The sequence below is a fragment of the Lagopus muta genome, chromosome 1 (genome assembly GCF_023343835.1).
Source record: "Lagopus muta isolate bLagMut1 chromosome 1, bLagMut1 primary, whole genome shotgun sequence".
Taxonomy (NCBI): Eukaryota; Metazoa; Chordata; class Aves; order Galliformes; family Phasianidae; genus Lagopus; species Lagopus muta.
In genome coordinates, this window is record NC_064433.1 from 10,958,434 (window position 1) to 10,985,397 (window position 26,964).

General features: G+C 37.1%; 1 protein-coding gene across 1 annotated transcript; it reads left to right on the forward strand.

Annotated features, from left to right (window-relative positions):
- Positions 1–2,136: 2,136 nt before the first annotated feature.
- Positions 2,137–26,692, forward strand: GNAT3 (G protein subunit alpha transducin 3). The gene is made up of 8 exons (XM_048953573.1): positions 2,137–2,254; positions 9,522–9,564; positions 13,667–13,808; positions 18,225–18,382; positions 20,637–20,765; positions 24,976–25,105; positions 25,294–25,447; positions 26,502–26,692. Exons 1-8 carry the CDS (start codon positions 2,137–2,139, stop codon positions 26,690–26,692), a joined length of 1,065 nt encoding a protein of 354 aa, XP_048809530.1.
- Positions 26,693–26,964: the final 272 nt, after the last annotated feature.

Here is a 26,964-nt window from a genome sequence, read left to right on the forward strand (position 1 = left end):
TGTATGCTATGGAAATCACACCTGGTTTTCCATTGCTTTCCATCTAGGCAAAATGATGTAAAGCCTTCTTTGTTACTTATTTACATTCATTTCCTTCCACTGCACCTGGATAGGCTCTAGTTTACAATTGCACAATTTCAGTTAGATACTGTAAAAATTTAATGCAAAATTAACAGTTATACCAGTATATGCCTTATATACTGGTTTATGAGACAACTGAACAAGTCTACAAAGAGTCTTTGTAATTTATCAAATAAAAATCCCAGATAGTACATATTTAATAGAAATGACAAAATGAAATGATTGAGAAATGCTTAATAAATTACTTTCCTAAACACTGAAGTCCAGGAGGGTACAGTACTTGCCTGTGGTTCTGGTAAACAGGCACCTGGTACAGATATAATAGTTTGGGGGCTGCTTATTTTCATTTTTTAAACAAACAAGTTGTTAGTACAGCTGCATTAAGGTCTTATTTTGATCTGCCTTAAAAAATAAGCAAAGTAGGAACACAAGCTTAACAAAACAAAGCAATCTTACCCTTTATAGAAATATATGCAAAAATGCAACTGTTGGAAGTACTGGTAATTCCTTTCTGGCAAAGCAGTGCAGAGTACTGAAAACAGACTTCCTGCTACACTGAGAAGCATGTACTGAACAACTTCAGATCTTTATTGCATTATGTGGTCTTTTTTAAGTAGGAAGTGACACTCACTAATAAATGGGACCAGAACAGCAGAGGGCCTGTCTTTTCTCAGAAGGCAGCACTCCCCTACTCTCATGGATCACTCATTAGGAACATTGCTCATCTTCATTCCTCTCCCTCCCACCTTCATGGCCCAGTGTTGGTTCCCTTCCTGGTACATCTGGATTGCTGCTAGGAGAAAGTTACTTTTCTGTTGAACAGGACGAGTGAAATACTTTCCTTCTGATCTTCTTCCTCATTTTTCTTCTGGTCTGATAATTTATCTAATATCGCTCAAACACACCTGTATGCTTACACTTCCCTTAAACATTATTTCCAGGCTAAATCTTGTGAAGTCAGAGCATTACCAACTATTACTAGTCAATAACTGTAAAATTGCCATAAAATTTTATACAAATATGTGCATTTAATATAACTGAAATACTGCATATAAAATGAATAAAATTGCAGTTAATTGCATGGTACTGCACACCAATAATGAGACTTATTTTAATTCTTAATCCAAGGAGAAGAGACCAAAGAGGATGTATTTTCAATCTTTTAGTCTTGACGGTAATTCAGCCAGGTGTGAATTACAATAGAGTATATTTTCTCCATACACTGCTGACAACATACGCACCCACCATATTACGTAAAAACACTTCTATATTGCAATTGCTCTGAGCAAAAAAAGCTAGGAAAATAATTACATCAACGAGGAGAATCTGACCTCTTTCCTGTCTTATCTCCTCATAAAAAGGTGTGGTACTCTCAGCTGAAACTGATAACTGATAACATAATCACAGGGCAATGGAAAAGCACAATTACATTCATTAAGGAATGATCACACAAAACTATAATAAAAGATGTTATAAACCACAGTGAAAAACTTATTATCATTACAAGTAAATAAATGCACTTGCCATAACATGAAAATACATTGAACATACTGCGTGCTGATTAATAACTCGATTAGATAACAAAGATATTTACTTATGACAACTTAGAATGCTTCGAAGACATATAAATCTTTTTTTTTTTTTCTCCACAGCACAAAGACTGATTCATACACTGAAATTTTTTCCCTTAAGCTGCTCCCAACTTTTTTTCATTTGAAGTCATTCTGCATATTTATTTGAAATGGGTGAGGCTGCATCCCATCCAAACAAGGACAGAGAACCATCCAGACCTGGTTTTTATTTTTGAGTACATCATCTTGGTTCTATGGCATCACAACAGTACATTTTATGTCTCTATGCAAATCCTTGACTGTAATGTCTTCAGATCATCTGACACATGTAAATGGACAACTTGATTTGAAAGCTGAGCACAGGGGTTGAACGGGATTTTTAGATTTTCTCAAAGAACAGGCTATTGGCCTTCTGTAATAAAAGCAATTGGTCTATCTAGAAGTAAATCAGTTGGGACAAAGAAAGGATTGTGAATACCTCAAGATGGGCGGTGGAGCCAGTTCTGAGAGCAAGGAGTCAGCAAGGAGATCCAGAGAGCTGGAAAAGAAACTCCAGGAAGATGCAGAGAGGGAAGCCAGGACAGTCAAACTACTACTGTTGGGTAAATAAAATAAAAATTGTTGATAATATTCTTTCACTGATGTGTTATTTTGCTCTAAAATTTTAGAACAGTGAATCTCTCTGAATGTACTAATTTACTGGAAGAAAATAATCCTGTAACACAAGTACAGCATACTTTCTGGTTGTTGATATGTATGAAGCCAACGACTAAGACACAAGGAATGGGCTGAAAATGATCATGTAATTATAGGACGAGAGGTGAATATATGTTTTTAAGGTCCCTTCCAACCTAAGCCATTTTGTGATTCTAAGTATGCAATTTTAAATTATATAAATCTTTAAGAACGTAAAAGAATGTAAAGATTTGAGAAATGAGAAGTTGCTTTTAGAATAAATGTTCTGATGCTTAATTATGCAGAATGTAATACAGACTTTTCATATGATACTATATGCACTCATTTACAGCAGGATTAAGCGATACAAATGGTTAAATAGAAAACCCTCACATGTTATCACTTACTGAAATTTATTGTTTTCCAAACTCTTCCACTCCATTTTTACAGAAGCCCTTAGGAAGGTTTTTTTTTTAATGCATAAAAACGCAGATAGCAGAACAGAAGGTAGTAAAATGAAATAATGTTATTAAAAATAATATAAAAAATATTGGTCCTGCTGAGTCAAAGTCAAGTTAGTCAAAACCAGAATCATATTTATTCCAGCATCCTGCCTCTGACCAACACTGATCCACAAAGGAAATACATTACATCCTTAAGAGGAACTTAGAGAATAAAAAGAAACTTGTAAGATAAGCAGCTTGATGATATATTTTGATCTTCAAACCTTGGCACTCACTGTGGGCTGTCTTACACTGGACACAAACTTACTTCTAGAAAATATGTATGTATTTATTATTAAGAACACTAACACAGAAAGTTTTCCTATATATACAGTCTTTTTATTTTTGACATTATTCAGCATTACAATTCTGTTAGTAAAATGCTCTGAGATCAGTTGCAAGCTATATGAAAAAGACTTCAATTTAATTCGTTTGATATTTTTCATTCTCAACTATTCACATTCTATTCATGAAACAAGACAACCACCTGAACTTGATACATTTTTACCAGTTTTCTCTATAGTATGTATTTCTATGTTATCTACTTTTATTCATAATACACAGAATAAAAATTCAAGTTTGTGTCTGGATGCTGTTTTGGAAAGGCTTTTCTTCTGGGGAGCTGTTAGGATCTAGACTACAAGGAACAAAACACTTGATGAATAAATAGATAGATAGACAGACAGACAGACAGACAGTCAATAACCTGCATTTAGTTGGTCTTAAAAAAAATTGAGGTGAATAAAACTTAGGCCTGTTTTCAGTCTAAATTAGAGTGAAGGTTTCTGTTGAACATCTGCTGAAGCAGTGTGTATTAGGGGCACCACATCAACTTTTCTATAGCCAGCTGGTGATCAGGGCAGCCAGCTATCTGGCCTTATCACCAGAACTTTAAGCTAGATTAGCTAGATTTGATGGAGAAATGGGATGTAGTGCTGAGTGACTGAGAAGAACCAGGGAGCACTGTCACTTCGAGAAGAATGGGAGAACTTCTGATTTGTCCCAGAGGAATTTGGGAGGTTCTCCCAAGAAGCTGAAGTGCCTCTACACCAATGCACGCAACATGGGTAATAAGCAAGAGGAGATGGAAATAATGTTGCAATTAGAAAATTATGACCTAGTTGCAATCATGGAAATGTGGTGGGACAAATGACATAACTGGAATACTCTGATTTCTACGAGCTTTTTAGAAGGGAAAGGCAGGGCAGAAGGGGTGGGGGACTTGCCCTCTGTGTTAATGAGATGTCTCTGAGAAACAGCCACGACCAGCTGTGAGCTTGTTATGTCCTGTGATACATCATTTTATACAAATTGAATGACAGACAGAAACAAAAGATAACGCAGTTGTTTGTATCATGTTCCTTAATCTCAGCAAACACATTCTGTACACAGAGCTGATAATTTGCTGTTTAAAAACACACACACACAGGGAGAGGAATCAATAGAAAAATGATGTCCCTTTATCATGTTCTTGAGAAGCTGCCTAGTAGCCAAGAGGTCTAAGCCCTCTCTGCTAAATGCTGCTGTGGTACCAAGGCCATCCATGCCAGAAATTTACTCTCTGCATGTTTTTACTTTAAAAAATCATGCCAGAACTCTAAGATGAAAGTTTTATTTCTTTTGCTTCAGGAAATAGGTATGGTCAAGCCTTGTACCACATTGCCTGAAGTTTTCGTACTTCGTAGGCCAGCCTGTAATTTGCATGTAAATTGCAAAGCACACCACAACAGCTGGTACTCACAGTATTACATATCAACAGCGACATTTCACAGAAAGAAGAACTCACCTGTAGATCAGACAACTATTAGAACTTTGAAGTTGATTACAACTTTCAAGTTTATTAGTTCAGGAGAGCTTCCAGTGGTGAGTGCTGGCCACCCCCATCTCACTTGGAAGTACTCGCTTTTAGAGTATTTAGTCTACCTCATGATTGTGATGTGATGAAGTGATGAAAAGTCCAGTGAATTTTTTTTTTTAGTTTTAGACACAAATATTTGCCTCCATTGAATACAGATCTCTGATAGTGGGTCTGAATACAGAGTTTCAAAGTGTGGACAGTTAAAATGAATCAAATCCTTCACAATTACCATAGTTCTGGGGACAGGTTAAAATTGCTGCTATCAGTATCTGTTCTAAAAGCAAAGACTTTGAGAACAATAATCCTGTTGACTGGAAGACAATAGTTTATTTATTTTTTTACTTTTGGGGAGATGAGTGGGGAAGACATTTAAGAACTTTATACCACCAAGAGAGAAGAGGGCTAATTGAGAACTTAGATCTCTTTACCAGTTTCCTTCTGTGCATAAATTTGCTCAGTTTGGTAAGAGGATCGGAAAGCTGTGATTTTGAGAGCTTTAAGCACCACAGGTAAGTCTCAGGCAGAGGTGAGACACATGTTCTGATCTTAATTTGACGATTTTCTTTCTCCATTTTTTGCCATTTCACATGAAAGTCAGTGGCTTCCATAACAAATTTCAAACAAAATATTCAGGTGGTAGTACTTTTTATTTTCTTACTTTTCCTTCTGGAAAATTTCCTAAACCAAACCTTTATTATCATATAAATAATAACTGTAAAGAGATAACAGCTATTTCTTTTGATACAGAAAAGAAGCACAATATATTTAAAAAAAAAAAAAAAAAAAAAAAAAAAAAAACTTCTTCAACAGCTCAGCACACATTAATCTTGAAAGGGATTTATTACTCTCCATGGCATCCACAAATATTCAAACAAAGCATAGTTGTTAATGATCTGTGCAATGGCACAGACTGTACCCTCAGCAATTTTTTTATGACACAAAAAACAAGAGGAGTGGCTGATATGACAGAGGACTGTACTATCATCCAGAGGGACGGTGACATGCTGAATAAATGTGTTGATAGGAACCTCACAAAGTTTGTGAACAAGAAGTGTAAAGTCCTGCATCTGAGGACAAACAACTTTGTGCACCAAGACATGCTGGGGACATGAGATGGAAAGCAGCTCTGCAGAAAAAGACCTGGAGGTGCTGGTGGACACCAAGTTGGACATGAGCCAGCAGTGCACTGTCTGCCAAGAAAACTAAACATATCCTGGACTTCATTAGGCAGAGTACTGGCAGCAGGTTGAGGCTTTCCAGTGCAAAAGAGACATGGGCATACTGGAAAGAATCCATTGTAGCACCAATGAGATGACAAAGGGACTGGAGAACTTCTCCTGTGAGAAAAGTCTGAGGAAGCTATCTAGGACTTTGCAGCCTGGAGGAAACTCAAAGGAATCTCATCAATGTCCATAAATATCTGAAGGACAGAACCAGGTTCTTTTCAGTGGTGCCCAGTGATGGGACAAGAGGCAATAGGCAGAAACTGTAAGAACATTCTATCTGAACTCCAGGAAGTATATCATTACTGTGCAGACAGAGCACTGCAACAGCTGCTCAGAGGCAGATGTGGAGTCATCTCCTCAGAGACCTCCACAAGTCTTCAGGACATGGAGGCACCCTGTTCTGAGTGTCCTTGCTTGGGCAGAGGCTGTAGCAGATGGACCCAGAGGTCCTTCACACCTTGACCAGTCTGTGATTCTGCATAGGAAAGTAGAGGGAGTCAGGATGCAGCTGACGTCTTGGTTTTATCTCTACTTTGAATTCAGGCAAGTATCCTTGACTTTCAAGGCACCTCCTTTTTTTTTTTTTTTTTTTTTTTTCTCTATTCCTGATCTATCTGTATACTTCTGTGCATTGTAGAGGCTGAGACTTCCTGGTGCAAAGGAAAAATCATGTCACGCTGCTGGGTGAGGTTCTGCAGCAGCTCCATGCTTTCAGCCATACCATAATGCACTTCTTTTTCAGTCTTCCCTGAAGCCACAGTGAGTCCAGAAGCACAGATCAGCATCGAACTTGGGAGGCTGAGTTCAAAACATCCCAGCCAAGAGAGGCAGTTACAGGCTGCCAGTCTGTTTGTTAAGAACAGTGTGAAAGAGGATGCAGCACACACCAGGTCACAGCGAATATCTTTTGACTCCCAAGAGCACAGCAAGAATTTCGGGCATTGACTGAGATATTTCTGCCTTTATTTTCCATATTTTTATTCATCTCTAGGAAATCTGGCATCCAAATAGAGATATAGAAATCAAAGATAAATTTGAAATCAACTGCATGTGAAATGCAAAATACAGGAAATGGCATGTTACTTGTCCCCATCAGGCAGATTCCTTCACAGATCTTTGCAGATTGTTATTCAAAAGCCAGTTAAACATTCCAAGCTTTCAGACAAGACTGATTTCAGCCTAAGGCCTACTATGTTACGTAGAAAATTTGGGCTAGATTACAATTTCTGTCTACACCACTTCCTAAAGGAAAGCAACCCTCAGCTCCCCCTGCAGTCTTGCAGGGGCTACCCAATGTTTTTTCTGTTGTTTGCATGAGCAGAAGATTCTGCAGAGCATTGAAATGCAGCTTTGGCCCTGCACTCCCATCCTGAGGAGCCCGCTGTACAGGAAGGGGAAGCAAGAGAGGAAGCAGGTGCAAAGTAAATTGTTTCTGGCCCATCTCCTGGGGTACAAATGCTGCTACAGTGAAAGAACACTCCAGAGAAAAGCCAATGTCTGGGGGTCATTTGTTGTTTCAGAGGGCTAGAGCACCTCCCTTATGAGGGGCTCTGTCTTTGCCTGGGGCTCCGAGAAGAACGTATAGCAGCTTTCCAGAACCTGAAGGGGCCTACGAGAAAACTGGGGAGGGACTTTTTATAAGGGTAGGTAGCAATAGGACAAGATGAAATGGTTTTAAGCTGAAAGAGGGTAGATTTAGACTTGATATTAGGAAGAAATTGTTTAATGTGAGGTTGGTGAAAGACACCATAACAGATTGTCCACTGAAGTTGTAGATGCCTCCTTACTGGGAGCATTCAAGGCCAGGATGGATGGGGCTGTGAACAACTTGGTTTAGAGGGAGGTGTCCCTACCTACAACAGGGAGTTGGAACTTCATGGTCTCCAAGGTCCCTTCAAATCCCAACCACTCTAATGAAATTAGAGATGAACAGAGGTAAAGAAATGCTTCCATAAGATACAATTTATTACTGCCTACTCTATTTTACCATTGTCTTCCAGATCTGGCAGAGAGCTTCATTTCTATGTTATGCTTCCTGACACCAATATGCAAAGGAACTTCTTCACAGTAAGGGTGACAGAGCACTGGAACAGGCTGCCCCAGGGAAGTTGAGGATTCTCCTTCTCTGGAGATATTCAAGGCCGCCTGCACAGCTACCTGTGCAGACTGCTGCATGGGTCCTGCTTTGCAGGGCGTTGGATTCAATGATCTCTGGAGGTCCCTTCCAGCCCCTACAATTCTGTGATTCTGTGATCTTTCCATGAGATGAATGTAGGAATTCCTACAACTGCTTGTTTGTTTCTCTACAGAAAGTGCTGCAAATGCTGTCTCACCAATAGGTTTTTACCAGGTTCTTCAGAGAGGAATCGAGGACATAAAAAAAGATCCATAGCAAATTTGCATTTTGTTCAAACTGTGGCAGATGGCAGCATCAGATCATTTTGCATAGGCTTGACGTTTTTCTCTCACATTTTCTGCTGTTCCAATTGTGGGCATTAGAAAATGTTTTGCGTATGATTTGCTGTCTTGAGTAAATTAATTGAGTAAATTAATCTCTGTCACTTAAATGTTGTTAGATTTACAAAATCTGTTTGGGAAATTATCTTGCTTTTTCCATTCATTGAGGAGCCCCTAAGTCATTATGTCTCAGGTTTTCTCTTTTGTCAAAAGTATTCAACACTGTCCAATGAAGTAAATGATAACCTGAAAAAAGGAGAGTAATGATCTTGTTCCAAGGATTCATATGCAAAATTAAATCCTCTCTTCAAGTGCTTTTAAAATCTAGCCCTTGTTTGGCAGGTGTAGTCAAGTCCTGTTCCTCACCAATCTCACTGACAGAAATTAAAATTAGTTAAACTCACACTAATTTCCAGTGGAAAGGTTTCTATTGCAATTACCAACTTTGCATGAGATGAGAAGGCCAAATTCATCAGAGTGCTCTAACCAAAAGTTAACTCCACTTCTGAAAAATGTCTGTGCAACCAAGAGCCTGCGGGATTTTATTGCGGAACCATTCCCAAGCTGTGTCTGCGACATGGCACATGGCTACATGGTAGGTTTCCCTCTCAAAGCAGTAGAACATGGAACAGAGTCAATGTAGCACTATCAAGACATTTGCTCATGTGCTTCCTCTGCATCATGACATAAACTGCGCAGATACTCCACTTTTCCAGTTGTTCAAACACACTGGAGGGTTTGGCTTATAAAAGTCATGAAACACATTAGATGAGAAGCTACGAATCATGTAATGAACAACACTCAGGAGCTGGAGCTTTTTCCATCTCTTTTTGCCCATATACCCAGCTGATGGTCACACAATCAAAATAAAATCCTTACCTTATTTCTTTAACAATTGAAGAGACCATGTTTTTGCTTTAATTGACTACATGTTCCTTTCTTTTTAAAGAATTCCTTTCCTTTTTCAGAATTAATACTTTGTCCAAGATTTCATCTTTTTAAATTGCTGGAGAGGGTTATAGTTAGTGCAATGAGGATCTGGAACATCTGTATCGCTCCTCATAGATATAAAATTCTGTTCCAGACTGGTATTTTTAATATTTGCTACTTACTTATGTATCAATCACATCTTAATACTCCCTTTCTGCAGGTGCTGGAGAGTCAGGAAAGAGCACTATTGTAAAGCAAATGAAGTAAGTACATGAATATTCATATCAGTTGTTGAAATTGTTATTTGTAGCATAAGTCATCTAGCTAATGCCTTAATACAATATTTATGCTTATTTGAATAATATGCAAAGAAACATCATTAAAATCAAGTTTTTATTCAACAACACAAAGTGACTAAGGCACACAGCTGGACTGGTAATCAAATCTGCTCAAATCGTGCACATCTTCTTGCTGAAGAGCAGGGAAGCTTCAAAATTGTCTTTGGTAGGAGTTACAGATCACAGAGATATAAAACAATGGGCCATAACAGATCCACCTAACCTACTATCCCATCTTCTCCAGTATCTATTGGAGGATGTTTCCAGAACAAACCAAACATGGAAGCACATTGTAATACTTTCACTAAATATCCTGCTGGTATCTGGTGATCTGTGAGTCAGGCAGCATCCTGAAGCAGAGAACCAGAGATGGTATCATTGTGTTTAAAAGCCTTCAGTTACTTCATATCTGGTTTCTCCTGAATCCCTTTGAACCAATGTAAACGTGTGCATTATTCAATGGCAAGTAGTTCCACAGTTTAATTTCACAATGTCAATCATCTCCCTTTGCTCAATTTTAATTTAGTCCTTATTAATTTCATTTTATTTCACTGTATATCAAATGAAAATATTGAAGCATTCACATTATATAAAAATAGTGCTCCATCATTGTTTTTCCAAACTGAATTCCATAGAACACTGTTGGTTTCCATGTTATTATTCTAGATCCTGCCAGTGGCCAGAATGATTGTTCTCAGGTCTTCCACAGTTCAGATGAGAAAATATTTAGTTGTCAACCCATACGGTGAGCTGTATGACAGGGTAATCATACTATAATCAAAAGGGAATAAAATAGACTGTACAAGCCCAAATACAGAAATCACTGTTCAAATTTGGATTAACTGGTATAGAAGAATTGGTGACTGTGCATAAAACTACTGCAAGAATATTTGTGGTAGAAATGTGTTCAACATGTACATGATGCCACACAGATTGAAGTCAGTAGTGTTATTTCTCCATAAATATTCAGCAAATATCAATGAATGTCAGTGAGTGCTATTTTTTCCACATGGAGGAATTCACTACTTTTCTTCATACATACTTCCATGTCAGATGCCATTTTGTCAGACTGCCCCTCTGCTGTCATGTGTTACCCAGCAAAAAACTGCAAAGGAATACTGGTGGAAAGATTCAACCTCTATACTCTACCACCACCATTTGCCTTTGACATCATAAGCCAACACCATAAAATAGGAGGCATTACTTTCAGAGCAGCCCTTGTACAGGAAAAAATTACAGGCATAGTAACCATTAAGTCATGACTCCACTCTCTTCCTGTGTAAGAAAAAAAAATGTTTCACTAAATCAGAAATATTATTTCTACTTCAAGTTTTCCTAAATGCTTCATCTTCCTCAGCATTCTGCATCTTCACCAACATATTTTAAAAAGTGGAGTAAAAACTGTTATACCATAAAACCAATTTGCTACTACTTAAGCACCTCATTTTCTAATTGGACTGATTTAATACCATGCATTCAGTAGTTGCCTAATTATTTTTTGTTCCAGTTCAGTGGTGGATGACTTCATTTTTGTTTCGTGTTGCAGTTAGGAAACACTTACTATGCAATAAACCATTGAAATGTATTGGGCTGAAAACTTCACAAACTAGGAGAGGATTGAAGATGTTCCTCTGACCTGAGCACTTTAATAAAGCAGATAACCCTAAACAGCTCCAAAGAGAGGTCAGAAAATGACAAAGCTAAGTTACTTGAAGACTTGCACATATATGAGCTGCCAATCTGAGCCCAAATATGAACTATTTTCCAATAAAAATGTTGATGAAAATTATCCCTTTTCACACAAAATGTTAACTTTCTGTCATAACCATTTTTTTTTTTCCTAAAAAGGGAAAATTTACAGTTTAAGAAAAGTTGATTTTTTGGTTAAGTATAACATTTTCTAGAGAAGACTGATAAATACTTACACAGGGAGTCATTTTGCTAAAAACACAAATTCTCACCAAAATTAGATTTATTTTACCCCTATTAATATAATTTTCTAATTCCTAAACCTCATTCTTCCCAGAGTGAAAATTTCAATCAAAGTTAAAACATTCCACTTAGCTTTGCACAGTATTTATCTTCTGATGCTCTGAATACAAATGTGTTACAAGCTCCCCCAAAAAGCTAGGATGGTTATGGAGCAAAACTAAAAAGAGAAATAAAAATGCTCTTCTGGACCTCCTCATTTCTGACTCTCACATTTCCAATGTGTGAGATAACTTGTTTAAAACCAAATTGTGTATTTCTGTGCCTTGGATTTTCAATGCAAATCTATTTTGTAAGTCTCAGAACTATAACAGTCCAGTAAACAAAAAGAAAAAAAATTATCTGGTAACTTATCAAGCCCGCTGAGACTGAACCAATGCCACCTATCTGGTAAGAGATCCACCTTGTGTGAAAATAATAATAATTAAAATGAAATCTTTCTTCCCATAGGCACATAATCTAGATATTATGACTAGAAAAAAACACTTCACAGATTCAGCATCCTGCATGTAATTTTCATAGGTTGTTTATTTTATCCAAGGAAGATTTTCTGTTTGATAGAAAGCTTTTTCTGGCTATACATATATCATTCTTAAGAAAGGATTTTAAAACAAGGTGACAACAAGATGACACAAGAATGATGGATGTTTAATAAAAGCAGCAAAATTCACCACTGATTTAAAAGGCTGGCTAACATATCTTCTTCCAGAGGACATAAATACATATACATTGAAAAAAAATAGCACATAAAAAGCCTTCAGCAAAAACAAGGTTTTGTTCTGTAATTATATATTCTTGTTTTATTTCAAGATCTTAAATGTTCTTCCTCTCTTTGTTCTTCAAAGGAAAGCATGAAAACAACATATAAAATAGTCATTTGGAGTCTGCATTAAGGTCTTGCCTTCACTCTTATCCTGGATTTTTGCAGCCCCAGGCAAAACACTCATCTTCCCCACACATTCTGTTCTGGGCACTACTGTGAGAGGCTCAAAGCAGTCAAACCAAGCTCATGTGCTTCAAGTTTCAGCTGCTTTATATTTTGTTATAGAAAAGCACCTACTTTCACAGGTAGCAAGTGGAAAGGTGGCGAAAATATGCTTAAATACAATGTTCTGTATTTTCTGATGAGAGTTCAAAGAATTTTGATTTTAAGGTGATCTGACTCATTAAAGGAGGCCAGCTACAGCAGTGGGGATCTCTGGGCTACATGGTGCTTTGTACACAGGTCATGGCTTAGGCCATCCCCAATCCACTACACCACCATCGAGCTGTATCAAACTCCTCCAAGTGAACCAATTTTATTTTTTTTTCCATCAAGACACAATCTGCACACTGATCTTGGAGAATTTTAACCCCACACCATCGTTCAGTCAGGGAACATTATGAAATTACAATCCCTCTTTCAGAATCATATTAATTGAAGAACTGAATTTGACAGCTAAAGTTCCTTGACCTTTACAATATAGGGCAAATTCTCCTGAATAATACTTATCTTCCCAAAGATATTATAGATAATAATATTAATATATTTCATGAACTGGAAGTTGTAATCAATGCACGGAGAAATATGCGTGTTTTTTTTTTCTTGAGAAGTGTCTTGCAGTGCAGAAATTTAGTTACATTTCTTTTCCCGCTCAGGTGAGATTCGAGTTAAAAACAGTAGTGACTAAACAAAAAATATAAGAGCCCAAGTCTAATACTGCATATTCTAATAGTAAAATATTTGAGATCTAACTCCAGCTATGCACCTTTGAATCCATAGGAGTGGGCTGGGGGTCTGTACTGGAGGCATACAGCATTACTTTGAGTCATAGGTTACCTATTCACTAAAACTGGGAAATTAAAACCAAGCTTTGTGTCATTACAGAAACCACTGTTAATCCATTCCACCAGAATAGGCAGATTAACCACTGATAAATGCTTCTCCATGAGCCAGATGGATTCAGTTCTTTTTCATACAAAACAAAACAAAAATTTGATCCAACTTTTCTCGTGTTTCCTTTTTACCTGTACACTTTTTTGTTTGTTTTTACTCCAGGATCATCCATAAAGATGGTTTCACATACCAAGAACGCATGGAGTTCCGGCCTATCATTTACAGTAACACAGTGCAGTCTATCCTGTCTATCATGAAAGCAATGACTAAGTTAGGGATCAGCTATGAAAACCCAGCTAGAATTGTGAGTATGAAGTTCTTTGTCTTTAAGTAGGTATTAAAATACATTCTTTTGAAATAACAGGAGATTCTAATAGAATAAAGAAAAAGAGTTCATTGTTCATTTTATTGTAATATGACAGTAAAGCAAGAGAGGTGAGTATCTGCTTTACAGTAGGGAAAACTAAATACTGTTTGTGTTAGGATTCAACAAGATTTCCTTACATTAAAATACATAAGAAAAAAAAATTATTTTCTTGTCTCTTTAGGCACTTATTTGTTGATATTGGGAATTGTAATAAGTATTTCCCTTTTAAGAATGAAATCTGGGGCTCAAACACACAAGGAAATGTCATGTAGATTGTTGGGAATACTTCAGTTTTGTCTTGCTCCTGGGCAGGGACCTCCACAGTGTACAGAAGAAATGCTTACACATTGACACTGCAGAGAAGTGGAGTTTGACTTTCCTGGTGTGTTTTGCAGTACTGTACACAAGAACACTGAGGAAAAACAAAACATTCCATATTGTCCAACTTCTTTAATGGAGCCTGTAACACTGATTTCAGCGCCTTGTAGACTTTATGAGGAGACTTTAAATAGGATTCATGGAAGTATACCTCAGGAATACCTCAGGAAGCAAGCTTTGAGCCAAAAAAACAAAGAAGGATTCTTACAAACTGACAATGCCCGCTTATTTACAGTAAGAAGACCTGCAGTCTTCTGTCAATCTTGCAGAATTTTCAGGGAAAGAGCTAAAAGGAAAATACATACTTTTCTTCCTAGTGCAATGATTAGTATGATGTTAGAAATTCAGATCTTGCTGAGAATTTCTCCAAAGTCTGTCAGAATATCAACTGGTTCCAATTTCAGAAAATTCTGCACATTCCCAAACGATTCATCTTAGAGGGAATTACATCTGCTTATCTGAAAGGAGCTCTCCTTGTTCCAGAAGTCTGTATCTCTTTATAATGACATACGGTAGTTTGACCTAAAAACTGATAAACAAATGATTCAGTGGTTACTAAGGGATGTACGATCATTTGACAAAAATTAAAAAAAATATATGCTTTCTTCTTTTATTCTTTTAAGAGTTCATGTTCACAAACCATGCAAACAAATGTAAAAGTGCCCTAAACCAGCATACAGAATATAGGCCCATGTGAATACGCTTCAGTATGGCCCAGTCTCCATTGTAACAGGCACTGCATGAGAATGCATCTGCCAGTCTACATGGCCTTAGTCAGACCAACCTTAAAAAACCTATATCTAAAATCTAAACTTGAGATAAGTTCTGTCCATGTTGCATAATTCAGCCTCTTTCCCTATTTATACCAAACTTTCTGGGAAGTTCATACATGTTCACTCATCATTCTTCCGACTTGCAGCCCTCAATGGTATCCTGGATTCCATTGGAAGAGGGGTGGCCAGCTGTACAGGGGAAGTGACTGTCCCCCCCTATTCTGCCCTTGTGAGGCTCCAGATGGAGTACTGTGTCCAAGCCTGGGGCCCCAGATGCAGGAAGGATGATCTAATAAATTTTCTACCAACCTTCTTGATAATTTCTTCAGCTCAATGTGATTATAAGAGCATTATGAGCAAAGATGTCAAAGAGGATATGCAACATACTCTGCTTCTGCTTTTATTCACAAACCAAATTTTACTGTAGAAGGCAAACAAGTTAGTTATGTTAACTTTGGTCTTGGTAAATCCATGCTGGCTGTTCAAAAACAGTGTGTCTAAACTATATCAAGACATAAGTGATAGAAAAGAAGAACATTTCGAATTTGTACTTTACTTTTACTTAACTTTTGTCCATATTAGACATGTTTGATGAATGTCCTAAGGGCTGTCTGGATCTCCCTTACTTCGTCCTTTTTTTCCAGGGTTTTCTTCTCACGGAAGAAATAGCTAGTTACAGATATTATTATTAACTATTTATTATTAAACTATAAAGCTTTTTGTCCAGTATCCAAGTTGAGAATTTCCTGGAATTACTTGTTCCCTGATGGAGAAGTCACTGTTTCACGAGTTGACCATTGAGCAGCTTCTCAGAAATGAACATACACCAAGTATCCACTGCTTGCTCCTAGGAGACTACTGCAATCCACGCTGTAAGCAGCAACATAAAGATTCAATTTTCAACAAGAAAATTAAAATATGAAAGCCCAAAGCTAGTTTGACAAATGCTCATTTGTGGATTACTCCTGTGCAAAAGAGATATAAAACTTTTATTTTTTTTCCTTTGCATGCATTTATTTTAACAAAATTGAAGTTAGAAGGATCACTGCAAGATCCCATAAAGCTTCTTCCAAAAATCTATGCTAACTTCACAGAAATTATTTCCAAGGGTTTTCGCAGACTGGAGAACCAATAATTGATTTTTTAAATTCTTTTTAATTTTTGTTAAATAGGCACAGTTTATTTCTTAGCATCATACAAACCAAATGCAGAAAATACAGATATTGTGAGTTTATCACTTACAGCACAGTAAGTACACCCTTATTTTCACTGTCATTAGCAGAACAGGCCTTTAGTCGACTACATCTGTATAAGGCATTTGCAGTGCCTTGTTTCTATTCTCCCAGAATCACAAAAGAGCAATCTGGCTCTAAGTTTTAAAGATTCTGGGAGTTTCACTCACATTTACTAAACATTATCCCTTCTTCCAAACGCAAAACTAGCTTGCTTCTTCCGTGAAATCGTTACACATACATAAGTTTGAACCTTTTAGATATAAAGCTTGATTTCTGTTGAACTTTGTTCTTGCTGAGTTCTGGCCAAGAATTACCCGGCCAAAGTCACTAAGGCACTGACTGAGCTTATCTTCAGCGCTGAAAGCAGTGCAGAGACAAAGTAGCAAAGGCAAACTACACATTATATAAACCAGGGCTATGATAGACTCGGTTTGCTGCTATCTTCCTTTTTGACATAAGAAATAAAATCCACTGTTGTCACCTTTTGCATAATAACCAATGAGCTCAAGGCTTCTCATTATACATTACTGAACCAACAGTTTCAGCACTGCAGGAGAACAGTTATAAACATTAAATGATATGTGATAACATCAAGGTAAGAACATCAAGGTAAGAACTTGGCAATTCTTATCTTGAAGCTGAACATGTGTGCACTCCAGACAGCAGCCCTGAAGACAAATGAAGCTGCATACACAAGAAATGATGAGTCAGGTCTGCTGATCACAGCACTGACCTGTAGGATGGGGCTGTAGAATGGAGCTGTTTGTGGGGTTTTTGAACGCACAAGGACAATTGTACTGTTCTGTTTTTTTCTTTTAAACAAAACTTTCTGTTTTTCCACATTATATCATAGAATCATAAAATCATAGAATCATAGATGGCCTGGGTTGAAAAGGACCACAATGATCATTTAGTTTCAACCCCCCTGCTATGTGCAGGGTCACCAACCACCAGAGCAGGCTGCCCAGAGCCACATCCAGTCTGGCCTCGAATGCCTCCAGGGGGGATGTTATATGGGGCATGTTATATCTGCATGTTGTCTTAATTTTACCACTATTTTATAAAACCTGCTATCTTTTTCTTTTGATCAGTCGCTGATTTTCACAACATTTCTACAGACTGCAACTTCTAGTGAAATGTAAAAAATATGCCACATCCCTAAAATAATTTGTTATAAATTACTGTGAAGATGTTTTCCACCTTTGAATAAAACATACTCCCTGACAAAATAGCGTCTGTCAGAATTCATATTTACTTTTGCAATTGTTGACTGCAAGTTGCTTCAGTTGTCTACAGCTTGGAAGGAATTATGGTCTATAATTGCCCGCTGCTTAACTCTATTTTACTCTTTTTATTATTATTATTTTTAGTGCATTCATTACTGAAAAGAAATGTTTTTAATGTAACAGATTGCATGAAGACTTTTTGGAATGACTGCAAAAGGAAGAATTTAGAAAATACATACAAAATATTTGGAATTTTTCAGGTTTCTTCTTCTCCTAGGGAAAAATATACTTCCTTTGCCTCCTTTCTCATCGCATTTTAGAACTAGAAATTTTTTCTCCCAAATATATTTATAATTATATTTACTATATATTTCTGTCCTAATATAGTCACATAATATGCTTACTCTTTTACACTGAATTTTAGCTGATTTGCTTTTCTGTCTTAAAATAAAAGCCTTCCTTCAAAATTGGACCTTCTGAGAACACCTACAGAGTGATGAAACTGAGCCCATGTAGGAATGAAAGAAAGCAGTAAAAAGCAAAAAATTCCATATCACAATCTGAGTATAAGTTTTGCACTAACTAATGGAAAGTGAACTTGTAAAAGGATGCATAAGTGAGCACAGTTACATGGGAAAAAAAAAGAGAAATTTTCCTGACACTGCAATTCCTTGTAAACCAAGCACACCCAGAAAGAGAGGACAGTATGTCTGCAGAATATTCACTGAAATTTCTTCTTAGGAAGATGAAAGGAAACTCCGTGACATGGAAACAAATCTGGATGATAGCAACATGTCTTCTGAGTTGGTTGAACTCATCCAGCAACTGTGGAAAGACGGTGGGATCCAGGCATGCTTTGCAAGGGCATCAGAGTACGAGCTCAATGACTCAGCAGCCTAGTAAGTGACACAACCTGAGGGTGCTGGGCACCTGGCTGTTACTGCAACAGCACGGGGTGCCTGCAGTGAGAACTTTTCACAAGCGTAATCTATGAAAATTATTGCTCATTAACCTGAGAAAGAATGAGGCTTTTGCTACTCCTGCTATAATGTCAACAATGTATCTGAGACATTCAACCGAGGAAAGCAAGCAAAACTAAATAGCTCAATTCTGTGAGTCTTCTTAACTTTCTGTTTTTAAAAATGTCTGTTGCCCCTGGGTAATTCTAAAATTGACAAAATGAAGGACAAAGTGAATTGAAACAGCCTAGGTTTTACCTGAAGCTGCACTTCAATACATTCAAGATTTCAAGCAGTTAAACATAAGTCCATCAAAAACCATAAGTTGCTTTCTGAGACCTGGGGGGTGGCAGGCACATAAACAGAGACTAGCCCTGTTCAGCTCCGATTTCATGGAGGGTCAGGATCCAGCTGGGGATCAGCAATCCTCTATGCACTTAGACGACTGCACAGATGATTGCACAGTGATTGTCAGATGATTGTCAAAAGATTGTTCTGGAGTGCAGAAATCTGCCCCTGGGCCTGAAGAAGAGTGCTGTTCCAGCTCAGGTCCGTTCCAAGAGCTGCAGCTTGAGCCTTTGCTGCTCCCGCAGCTCCTCCTGCTGGATAAAGGTACCTGCACAGGGAAACTGCTTGAGGTGCTACTTCCACCTGGCAGAAAAAGGCATGGTCAGATTCTGGTTAGTAATAACTCGTCAATTTTAGATAAGACCAGGGATATATCATGAAAAAAAAAAATCTCTGGTATTCTTATCTTCAGATCATTTCAGCAAGGCACCCATACACAGAAAACATTGTGCTAATGTGAGCCTGATTTGGCATTTGGACTAATCTACTGGCCAGCTCTCCATTCTGCCATTGGTGCCCTCCTGGGGCTATTTACAACAGTGGGAAGAATCCAAAGATATCTCTTGCTCTATTAATTAGATAATTAACTTGCAATTGCACTTGGATCAGCTGAATTTTATGGTCTTTATAACCATACACCACCATATCTTTACAATAAATATATATACAGAAGTGGCTTTGCTTTTGCTTTTACTTACAAATGTATTAATATTGCAGAAAATAATGAAAACTATGAGGTTTGTTTTGGTAGTTTTCTGGTTAAGATAAACAGCAAAGCTTCATGCTGAGCAGACTTTACTGCAGCAGAAAAAAAAATTATGAACACTAAGAAACATTAGAGAGTCTGTGTTTTCTTTTCCAGAGATAAAATACACACTACAGAAAGAAAGGTGCCAAGTGAGACAGTGTAAGAGCTTTAAAGTGTTTCAACTGTTATGTGGTTTCTTGCTTTTATTTTACTTCATTATTTGAGTGTCAGTAGCTAGAAAGATTAGTAGTCAAAAAACTACTCACATATCACCTCTTTTTTTCCTTTTGTTGAATAAAAACTACCTTGCATTGCTTCCTAGATCAGTCAGTAAGATTTATAGACTCCATTCGGCCATTTGTAAGAAGTTTCTTCTCACTGGAAGAGAAAGGAGGAAGGCTGGGGGAAGGCCAAGAACTGGCTTCAAAGATCTGGTTCAGATTCTCATTTCATGCAGATTTTATCTCTGTATGCTAGACACAAAACTAGATAGTCCACTCTTTTCCAGCTAGCTTTGAGACTGTTAACCTCATGGGTTCTCAGCTTAGTTGAAACGTCTGTTTTTTATTACAAAATATTTATTTTTAAATGTCATGCACCCTCCTCTTGTAAACTTGTCAAACAGACCCCTAACTAGGTGGAAACTGGCCCCCAACTGTGAATTACTCCAAACTCTTCTGCCTTCTCTTTTACTTGGGAAGGAAGATAGCATTACAAGAGAATGGTTTGATATGCTACATTATTTCTAGTCAGTCTAGTTCTTCCCCCGTGGTTCTAATTTCCATTTACTGAAGTGAAATGGACAACATCCCTTTCCTGACAAGGTGTTTTTTAGCATCTTTCTGAGAAAAACATGGATTTCCTTGACCTTCAATTCTCAGAAAGATGTTTATTTTATACAACTAAATTAATGACATTTAATATACGTAATATTTTTAAAATCTAGACTGTGGATAAAGATTGTATAAAAAACAAAAGTATTTAAGCATGTAATTTACAGAAAATATTTAGGAGTTCAATATGAATGGACTAGTGAATATGTCGTGCTTGGTTCACCCTTTGAATTCACCAATCACCATTTCTTTTTACTCTCCTTAGTTATCTCAATGATTTGGATAGGCTAGCAATGCCTGACTACGTGCCTAGTGAGCAAGATGTTTTGCACTCCCGAGTGAAAACAACTGGGATTATTGAGACTCAGTTTTCCTTCAAGGACTTGAACTTCAGGTACAAAAGATGCATTTGTCAGGCTTGTGTGGTTTTACCTTTTTGAGGTATTTTTCATTCAAAGTCATTGATTATATTACTACTAATCCAGCTGTTATATTCTTGAATCTTCTTTTTGTATGTGCCAAAGAAGATATTTTAATATCAGCACTCCAACTTTAAGTATATAATGGACTGTTATTAGGAGATCTCAGAATATCAGGTTCTAAAAGGACATTTTACATATGTAAGTGTTTTCAAAGCATTGTTTGTATTCTGCTATTTGAATAATTGCTTGTGACATTTATGAAATTTGCCTAACTAAAAGTCCTTAACAGCATGCAAAACATTTGATGACTACTAATCTGCATGCATTCTCAACCTTTCACTCTCCTCATTTGGGAACAGAAATAACTGCTCTTAACAGTGGAATACATTACTGCTGGCAAAAAAAAAAATAATGTCCCATGGATAATTATGTATTGCCATGCATGCCGTCATTCTCTTTTAAGGTGAAAAGCAAAACATTCAGGAAAAAAAAAATCCTCAAAATTAATGTCTCTAAGAAATTTGACTGAAAAAAACTGACATCTTCAGATACTCAAGATTTAATTACTCTTGGTGAACAAACTAAAAACGTAATTTCATGTTAAAATATATTTGAATTGTTCTATAGCCCAGCCCCACTTTTCTCTATGGATCGAATTCCATTTAATTCTTAGTTTAAAGGCCACAGTGTGCATTAAGGAACATAAGACTAGACAAGAAAATGTCTATAGAGACAGTTGTAGGAAGTATCAGGATTATATTTTTTACATTTTTCAGAGGGCTTACTTTTTCCCTTGTGCCAATTAAACATCTCCCAAATTATCTAACTTAATCACACAGACTCTTTGATGAAACTGAGATCAGATTACATGTACAAATAAGATCCTAAAAATAGATGTACAACAAGAAAATTATTATCACCAATAAATGGGTCACGTCTGGAAACTGCCTTCATAAAATCATAGAATAGGCCAAGTTGAAGGGACCTACAACAATCATCAAATTCACACAGGACTACCAAAAATCAAACCCTATATCTGAGAGCATCGTCCAAAAGCAATTTGAACTCTGGCAGCTTGTGGCTGTGCCCACTGCTCTGGGCAGCCTGTTCTATGACCACTGCCCTCTAGTGAAGAATCTTCTCCTAATGCAGCACTTAATCCCAAATACTGTAGTATTACTCATAAACATACTGTTCTTTTTTTCTCTGATTAATGTACTTCAGACTGCTTTCTACACTGGAAATCTGAACATCTACACAGTTACAACCACAGTTTATGTAAAATAAAAAAATTAATCCAAGATGGAGAATAAAATTATCAGACTGCAAACCCTCTATGAGATGAATGCTACCAGTCAGAATAAAATATTAGAATTGTGTGTAGGTCCAGATGAAATTTAGCACAACTGAAAATAAGATTCCTATCTGAACGCCTGTAAACAAGGGAGAGGTTCCTAATAACATTGAAAACACACACACAGAGTGTATTTGGCATCTTTTTTGCATCACAGTTGCATTATGCAAGTAAATTAATTGATGGTTTTATGACTTAAGTAATATGAAGTCACTACAAAACAATCTGAGAGTTTTGTTCATCTATAGGGATGCAGAGCAGCAATAAATCCATCTTAACCAGCCAGTTACAGCTAGTTTGCATTGCCAGAGCAATGCGAAACAGCTGGGAGATCCTGATGACTCTGCACTTAGTTTGATAAGCACCATAGAAACATCTATATAGAGAGGGACACTTCAGTGCTCAGAATGAGTTTTAGTTGAAGTACTTCAGAGAAGCTTGGGGTCACAAACCAAACATGGATAAAAAGAAATCATGAACAGATGCCTTATTCACTGAAGTTTTTACCCTCTTCTGAACTGACTGAGGCAGAAAACACTTTGTGCTGTAAAAGTCTGAATATCACAGTACTGCAGTTCCACACGAAACGTGGCTTTTTGTTTGCTATCTTCTTAGCCATTATGTTGTTGTTTTAACATAATTTATCTTTCCTGTTATCTTAATTTCTTTCATTAACTGACTTTGATTTCCAGAAGCGAGAATACACTGAAATATTTTTAAAAGGAGATTGACCTCCAAAGGTCCTCTCCTGCTCTAGTGTCCATTGGAAAGCTAGGAAGAGTCTCACTGAAATCAGGCAAGTTTTATTTTATTTATTCAGGTCTCACTGTACGTACTGCTGACACAAATGAATTCACAACTAGTCTCACCTGGAGGGGCTCAATTTTCCATGAGTAGTGCTAGGAGAATGCAGAGCTTTCAAGACTATCTTAGCTTATCTTGATAAAAGAATGTTAACATCAGAAATATACCACTCATGGCACGACTTCAGCATGTCAAGTTCTGGAGTGACAAGATAAGAACTAAGCAAGCTAAGCTTAGTACAATAAAAACTGTCCATAAGCTTTGCCTCTGGCCTTGATCTTTTACTATTTTAATTTGACTCCTCATGAATAGTCACAGGACCACATGCTGAAAGCTTGCAGGAAGGGAGTACATATTTGTATGATAACATATGCTTGTAAAACTTCACCAAAGATTAAATTTTGTAGTTTCTTTTTTTCCCTTTTTTTCCCCCTTTTTTGTCTCTGATTTCAGACTTGCATACCACAAACCAAGGAAGACACAAAGTGGCAGTTGACTTTTGGACACCAATCACAACCAAAAGTCAAGATGGTTTATGTTGATCTCACTCAGTTTAGCCTACTGAACTCAGGGAATATGTGGTTGTTCCAAAACAGCCTCCTGATTTCCTAATAATTCAAATTAGTAGACACACAAAGATCACGGAGATGGCATGTACTAAAAACACTGTTTTCTCAAATTGCTTCTCAGCTAACCAAGTCATTCATCACTAGAATTGGGAAGGATTTCATTTCTTCTAAGGATGAAAAAATGATAATAAATTTTGTTTTGATCAGATGTATTGCTGATGGTGAAGAAAGGAGGATCGATGTGTTGAAAAAATAAAAGTGTTTCAAGTAATAAATTTCTCTGATTACTACTGACTTGATTTTCTCCTACTGAATCAATTTTCATTGCTAGAAAAAATGAATTCTGTTTGATTTTAGATACTGCAGGAAATACATTCAAAGTGTAAGACCCAATACAGTTTCTTAAATGAATGGATAATGCAAAAGGGGATTACGTTTAACAGTTCAGAACAGTTCAGCAACATACTGAACAGGGAAAAATCGTCATGCACACAAGGAATCAGACTTGTCTTGTTTTTCCTTGCCAATGCACTTGAAAAATGCTCATTTTGCACAGAGAAAAATAGTGAAGAGAAAGACCAATTCCTTATCATTGTAAAACTGTAAATATAAGTGGTAATTTTGAAATCTAATGCTAAGAAAAACAATACAAATTTTGACAGAAGGTCCATCTATATTAGGCAAAACTTTATTATATTGAAGCTTGAGTTAACTTGCTCAGTTAGTTTTGGAACCCACACAAAAAGTCCATAAAAGGTTTATATGATTCTACCCAAAGACAGTAATTTCTGGCAAAAGCTGGAGTAAAATAATGCAGGGAAGGACAACTCTGCATTTTGCTCTCTGTGAATGAACAAATTTATGTTCCCCATGATTTACTGCTTAAACAGTAACTAAATGAGATGGATAAGGCAGAGACCTCTACACATAAACACAGACTGCTGGTTATACAGTACCTAAATGATCACACAAGGACAATGAATCAATGACTAAATATAAAATCACACCAGCCAATGAAGCATAACTGGTGGATCAAACAGTGTCTGGTTTCCAATCATATGCCTTACTGATGAGTGTGTCAGTTCAACACAAGCAATTCTATAAACACATGATCATCGTTCTAAGAGTCTTTTGTGAATGTTTCATGTATGAATTCTGTCCTGAAAAATCCTTGCCTGCAGAGCTAAGTCCTGCCCTCAGCTCTTGTGAAGAGTCCAACTTCCTCAACAGAGAGGAATATCTGTCTGCCTTGTGCAGATATTTAAACCTTTACATATAAAGCCATAAATAATACATAATTCTCCTGCTGAGATGGAAATAGACCAACAAATATCTATTTTGTCAAAATGGATGTTTGATTGTCATCCTTCTCTAGTTGCACTCAGCAAATAAGCAGTGTGACTACATCCTTATAAGTTAGTGCCTCACATTGTACGTGTTTTTTTTTCTGCACAGGATGTTTGATGTGGGTGGACAGCGATCAGAGAGAAAAAAGTGGATTCACTGCTTTGAGGGAGTGACCTGCATCATATTCTGTGCTGCACTCAGTGCCTATGACATGGTTCTGGTGGAAGATAAAGAAGTGGTGAGTCAGAAGAAACAATCCTTTTTGCTGCTTAGTTCTAATGCATTCTCTGATGGCTTATCAGAATTGTTCCTGTTCCCTTATAACAATTTAAAGGCTATTATGCTGTACGGGTTCTTGTCAGTGAAGATTACAGTAAAAATTGCATATGGGTTAAGATTTGGTGTTTACCTTTTGCATCACAACAGAACAGAATGCATGAAAGCCTTCAGCTGTTCAACAGCATCTGCAACCACAGCTGCTTTGCAACCACTTCCATCGTGCTGTTTCTAAACAAAAAAGACCTCTTTCAAGAGAAAATAGCAAAAGTTCATCTGAGCATCTGCTTTCCTGAATACAATGGTAAGTTTGGGGTTTTCAGAAGAAAATACATTCAAATGATTGAGATTTTGCTTCAGATCACCTACAGATAGCCATTTAAAGACTAGGCATCTTGCCTGAACATCTAGCCTTTTTTCTCAAAAGACAGGAAAGGGAAAGACATTGGAATTCATCTCTCCTACTCAGGGTACTTAGGTTGGGGTCAGCTGTCTCTGGAGACACTTATTTCACTCCACTGCAAGTAGAGGAATCTGAGACAACTAGAAGTTTCAAATGGCTGAAGACTTATATAATGAAAACAATTCTTATTTCAGTAGAAGCCAATGGGTTATCACTCACATATTTCAACCAGGTCTTTTGTCCCCACTTGGAAAACCATTTCTGTAAAGGAATTCTGCCTCTTTTTGTATGTCACAATCGTATCTACTGGAAAAAGAGAATGACAGCTGTTCCAAACTAATGCAAGAGAATACATGAAGCTATGCCAGAAAGTGCCAGAATAAAAACAAATGCTACCAGTAGTTTAGTATTAACCTCCTATATTCCAGATAGGAATTGTCTGAAATAAAGCATACTTCAATAAATTATATTAATGGAAGAGAGATTGTGTGGACTTCCAGACAAAGAGCTGCTTCACTTCTTTTTTCGATAATCTATCAGTACAGTGACCCAAAATTGCACACTGCTTCACTGGGAGAATCAAACACTGTGCTGGAGTAAATGGAGCAATGTCACTTTACCTTCATAGACACATGGGAGCCAGCAGGGCCCTCATACTACAGCCTGCTTCTAGATGTCTCATCCTTCTCTAGATCTACACTGAGTCCCAGTACCAGTGTCTAAACCTGCAGTTGCTCTAATGGAGTATTGCCAAACAGCAGCAAATTATGTATCTAATTCTCCCAGAATTTATGGTCCCTCCTTTCTCCCTGTTTGTCTCACTTTCTGCTTTCTTTCTAAAGTCCTTAACAGTGTCTTATTCACTTGTGAGCATTTCACTTAAGAAATGAGGAATTGCAATTTAAATTTGGATGGGCAGTATAGATATAGTATGTGTCTTCTGTGTTTCTACTAGGACTAAATACATTTGAAGATGCTGGGAATTATATCAAGAAACAATTCCTAGACTTGAACATAAGGAAAGAAGATAAGGAGATATATTGTCACCTAACCTGTGCCACAGACACCCAGAATGTCAGGTTTGTTTTTGATGCAGTCACAGATATAATAATCAAAGAAAATCTGAAAGACTGTGGGCTTTTCTAGCCATGCATTCCCTGACTTGTAGCCCAGTTCCACGTCTGTACATTTTCTTCTCTTCATCCTGCTTGCTGACTGAAATAAAACTCAGTAGGAATGAGGCTTTTGTTAGTTGTGAATTGAAGCCCTGGGTACAGCCAGAGCATTGCAAAACTACACTGACTTTCTGTGCATCATAAGATTGAAAAACATGCTTTGCTTCACAGAGATGCTAGTGAGTGATATATGAATCAAAGGGACATTCCTATCTCAATCAATATGTTTTGTAGGTAATCAGT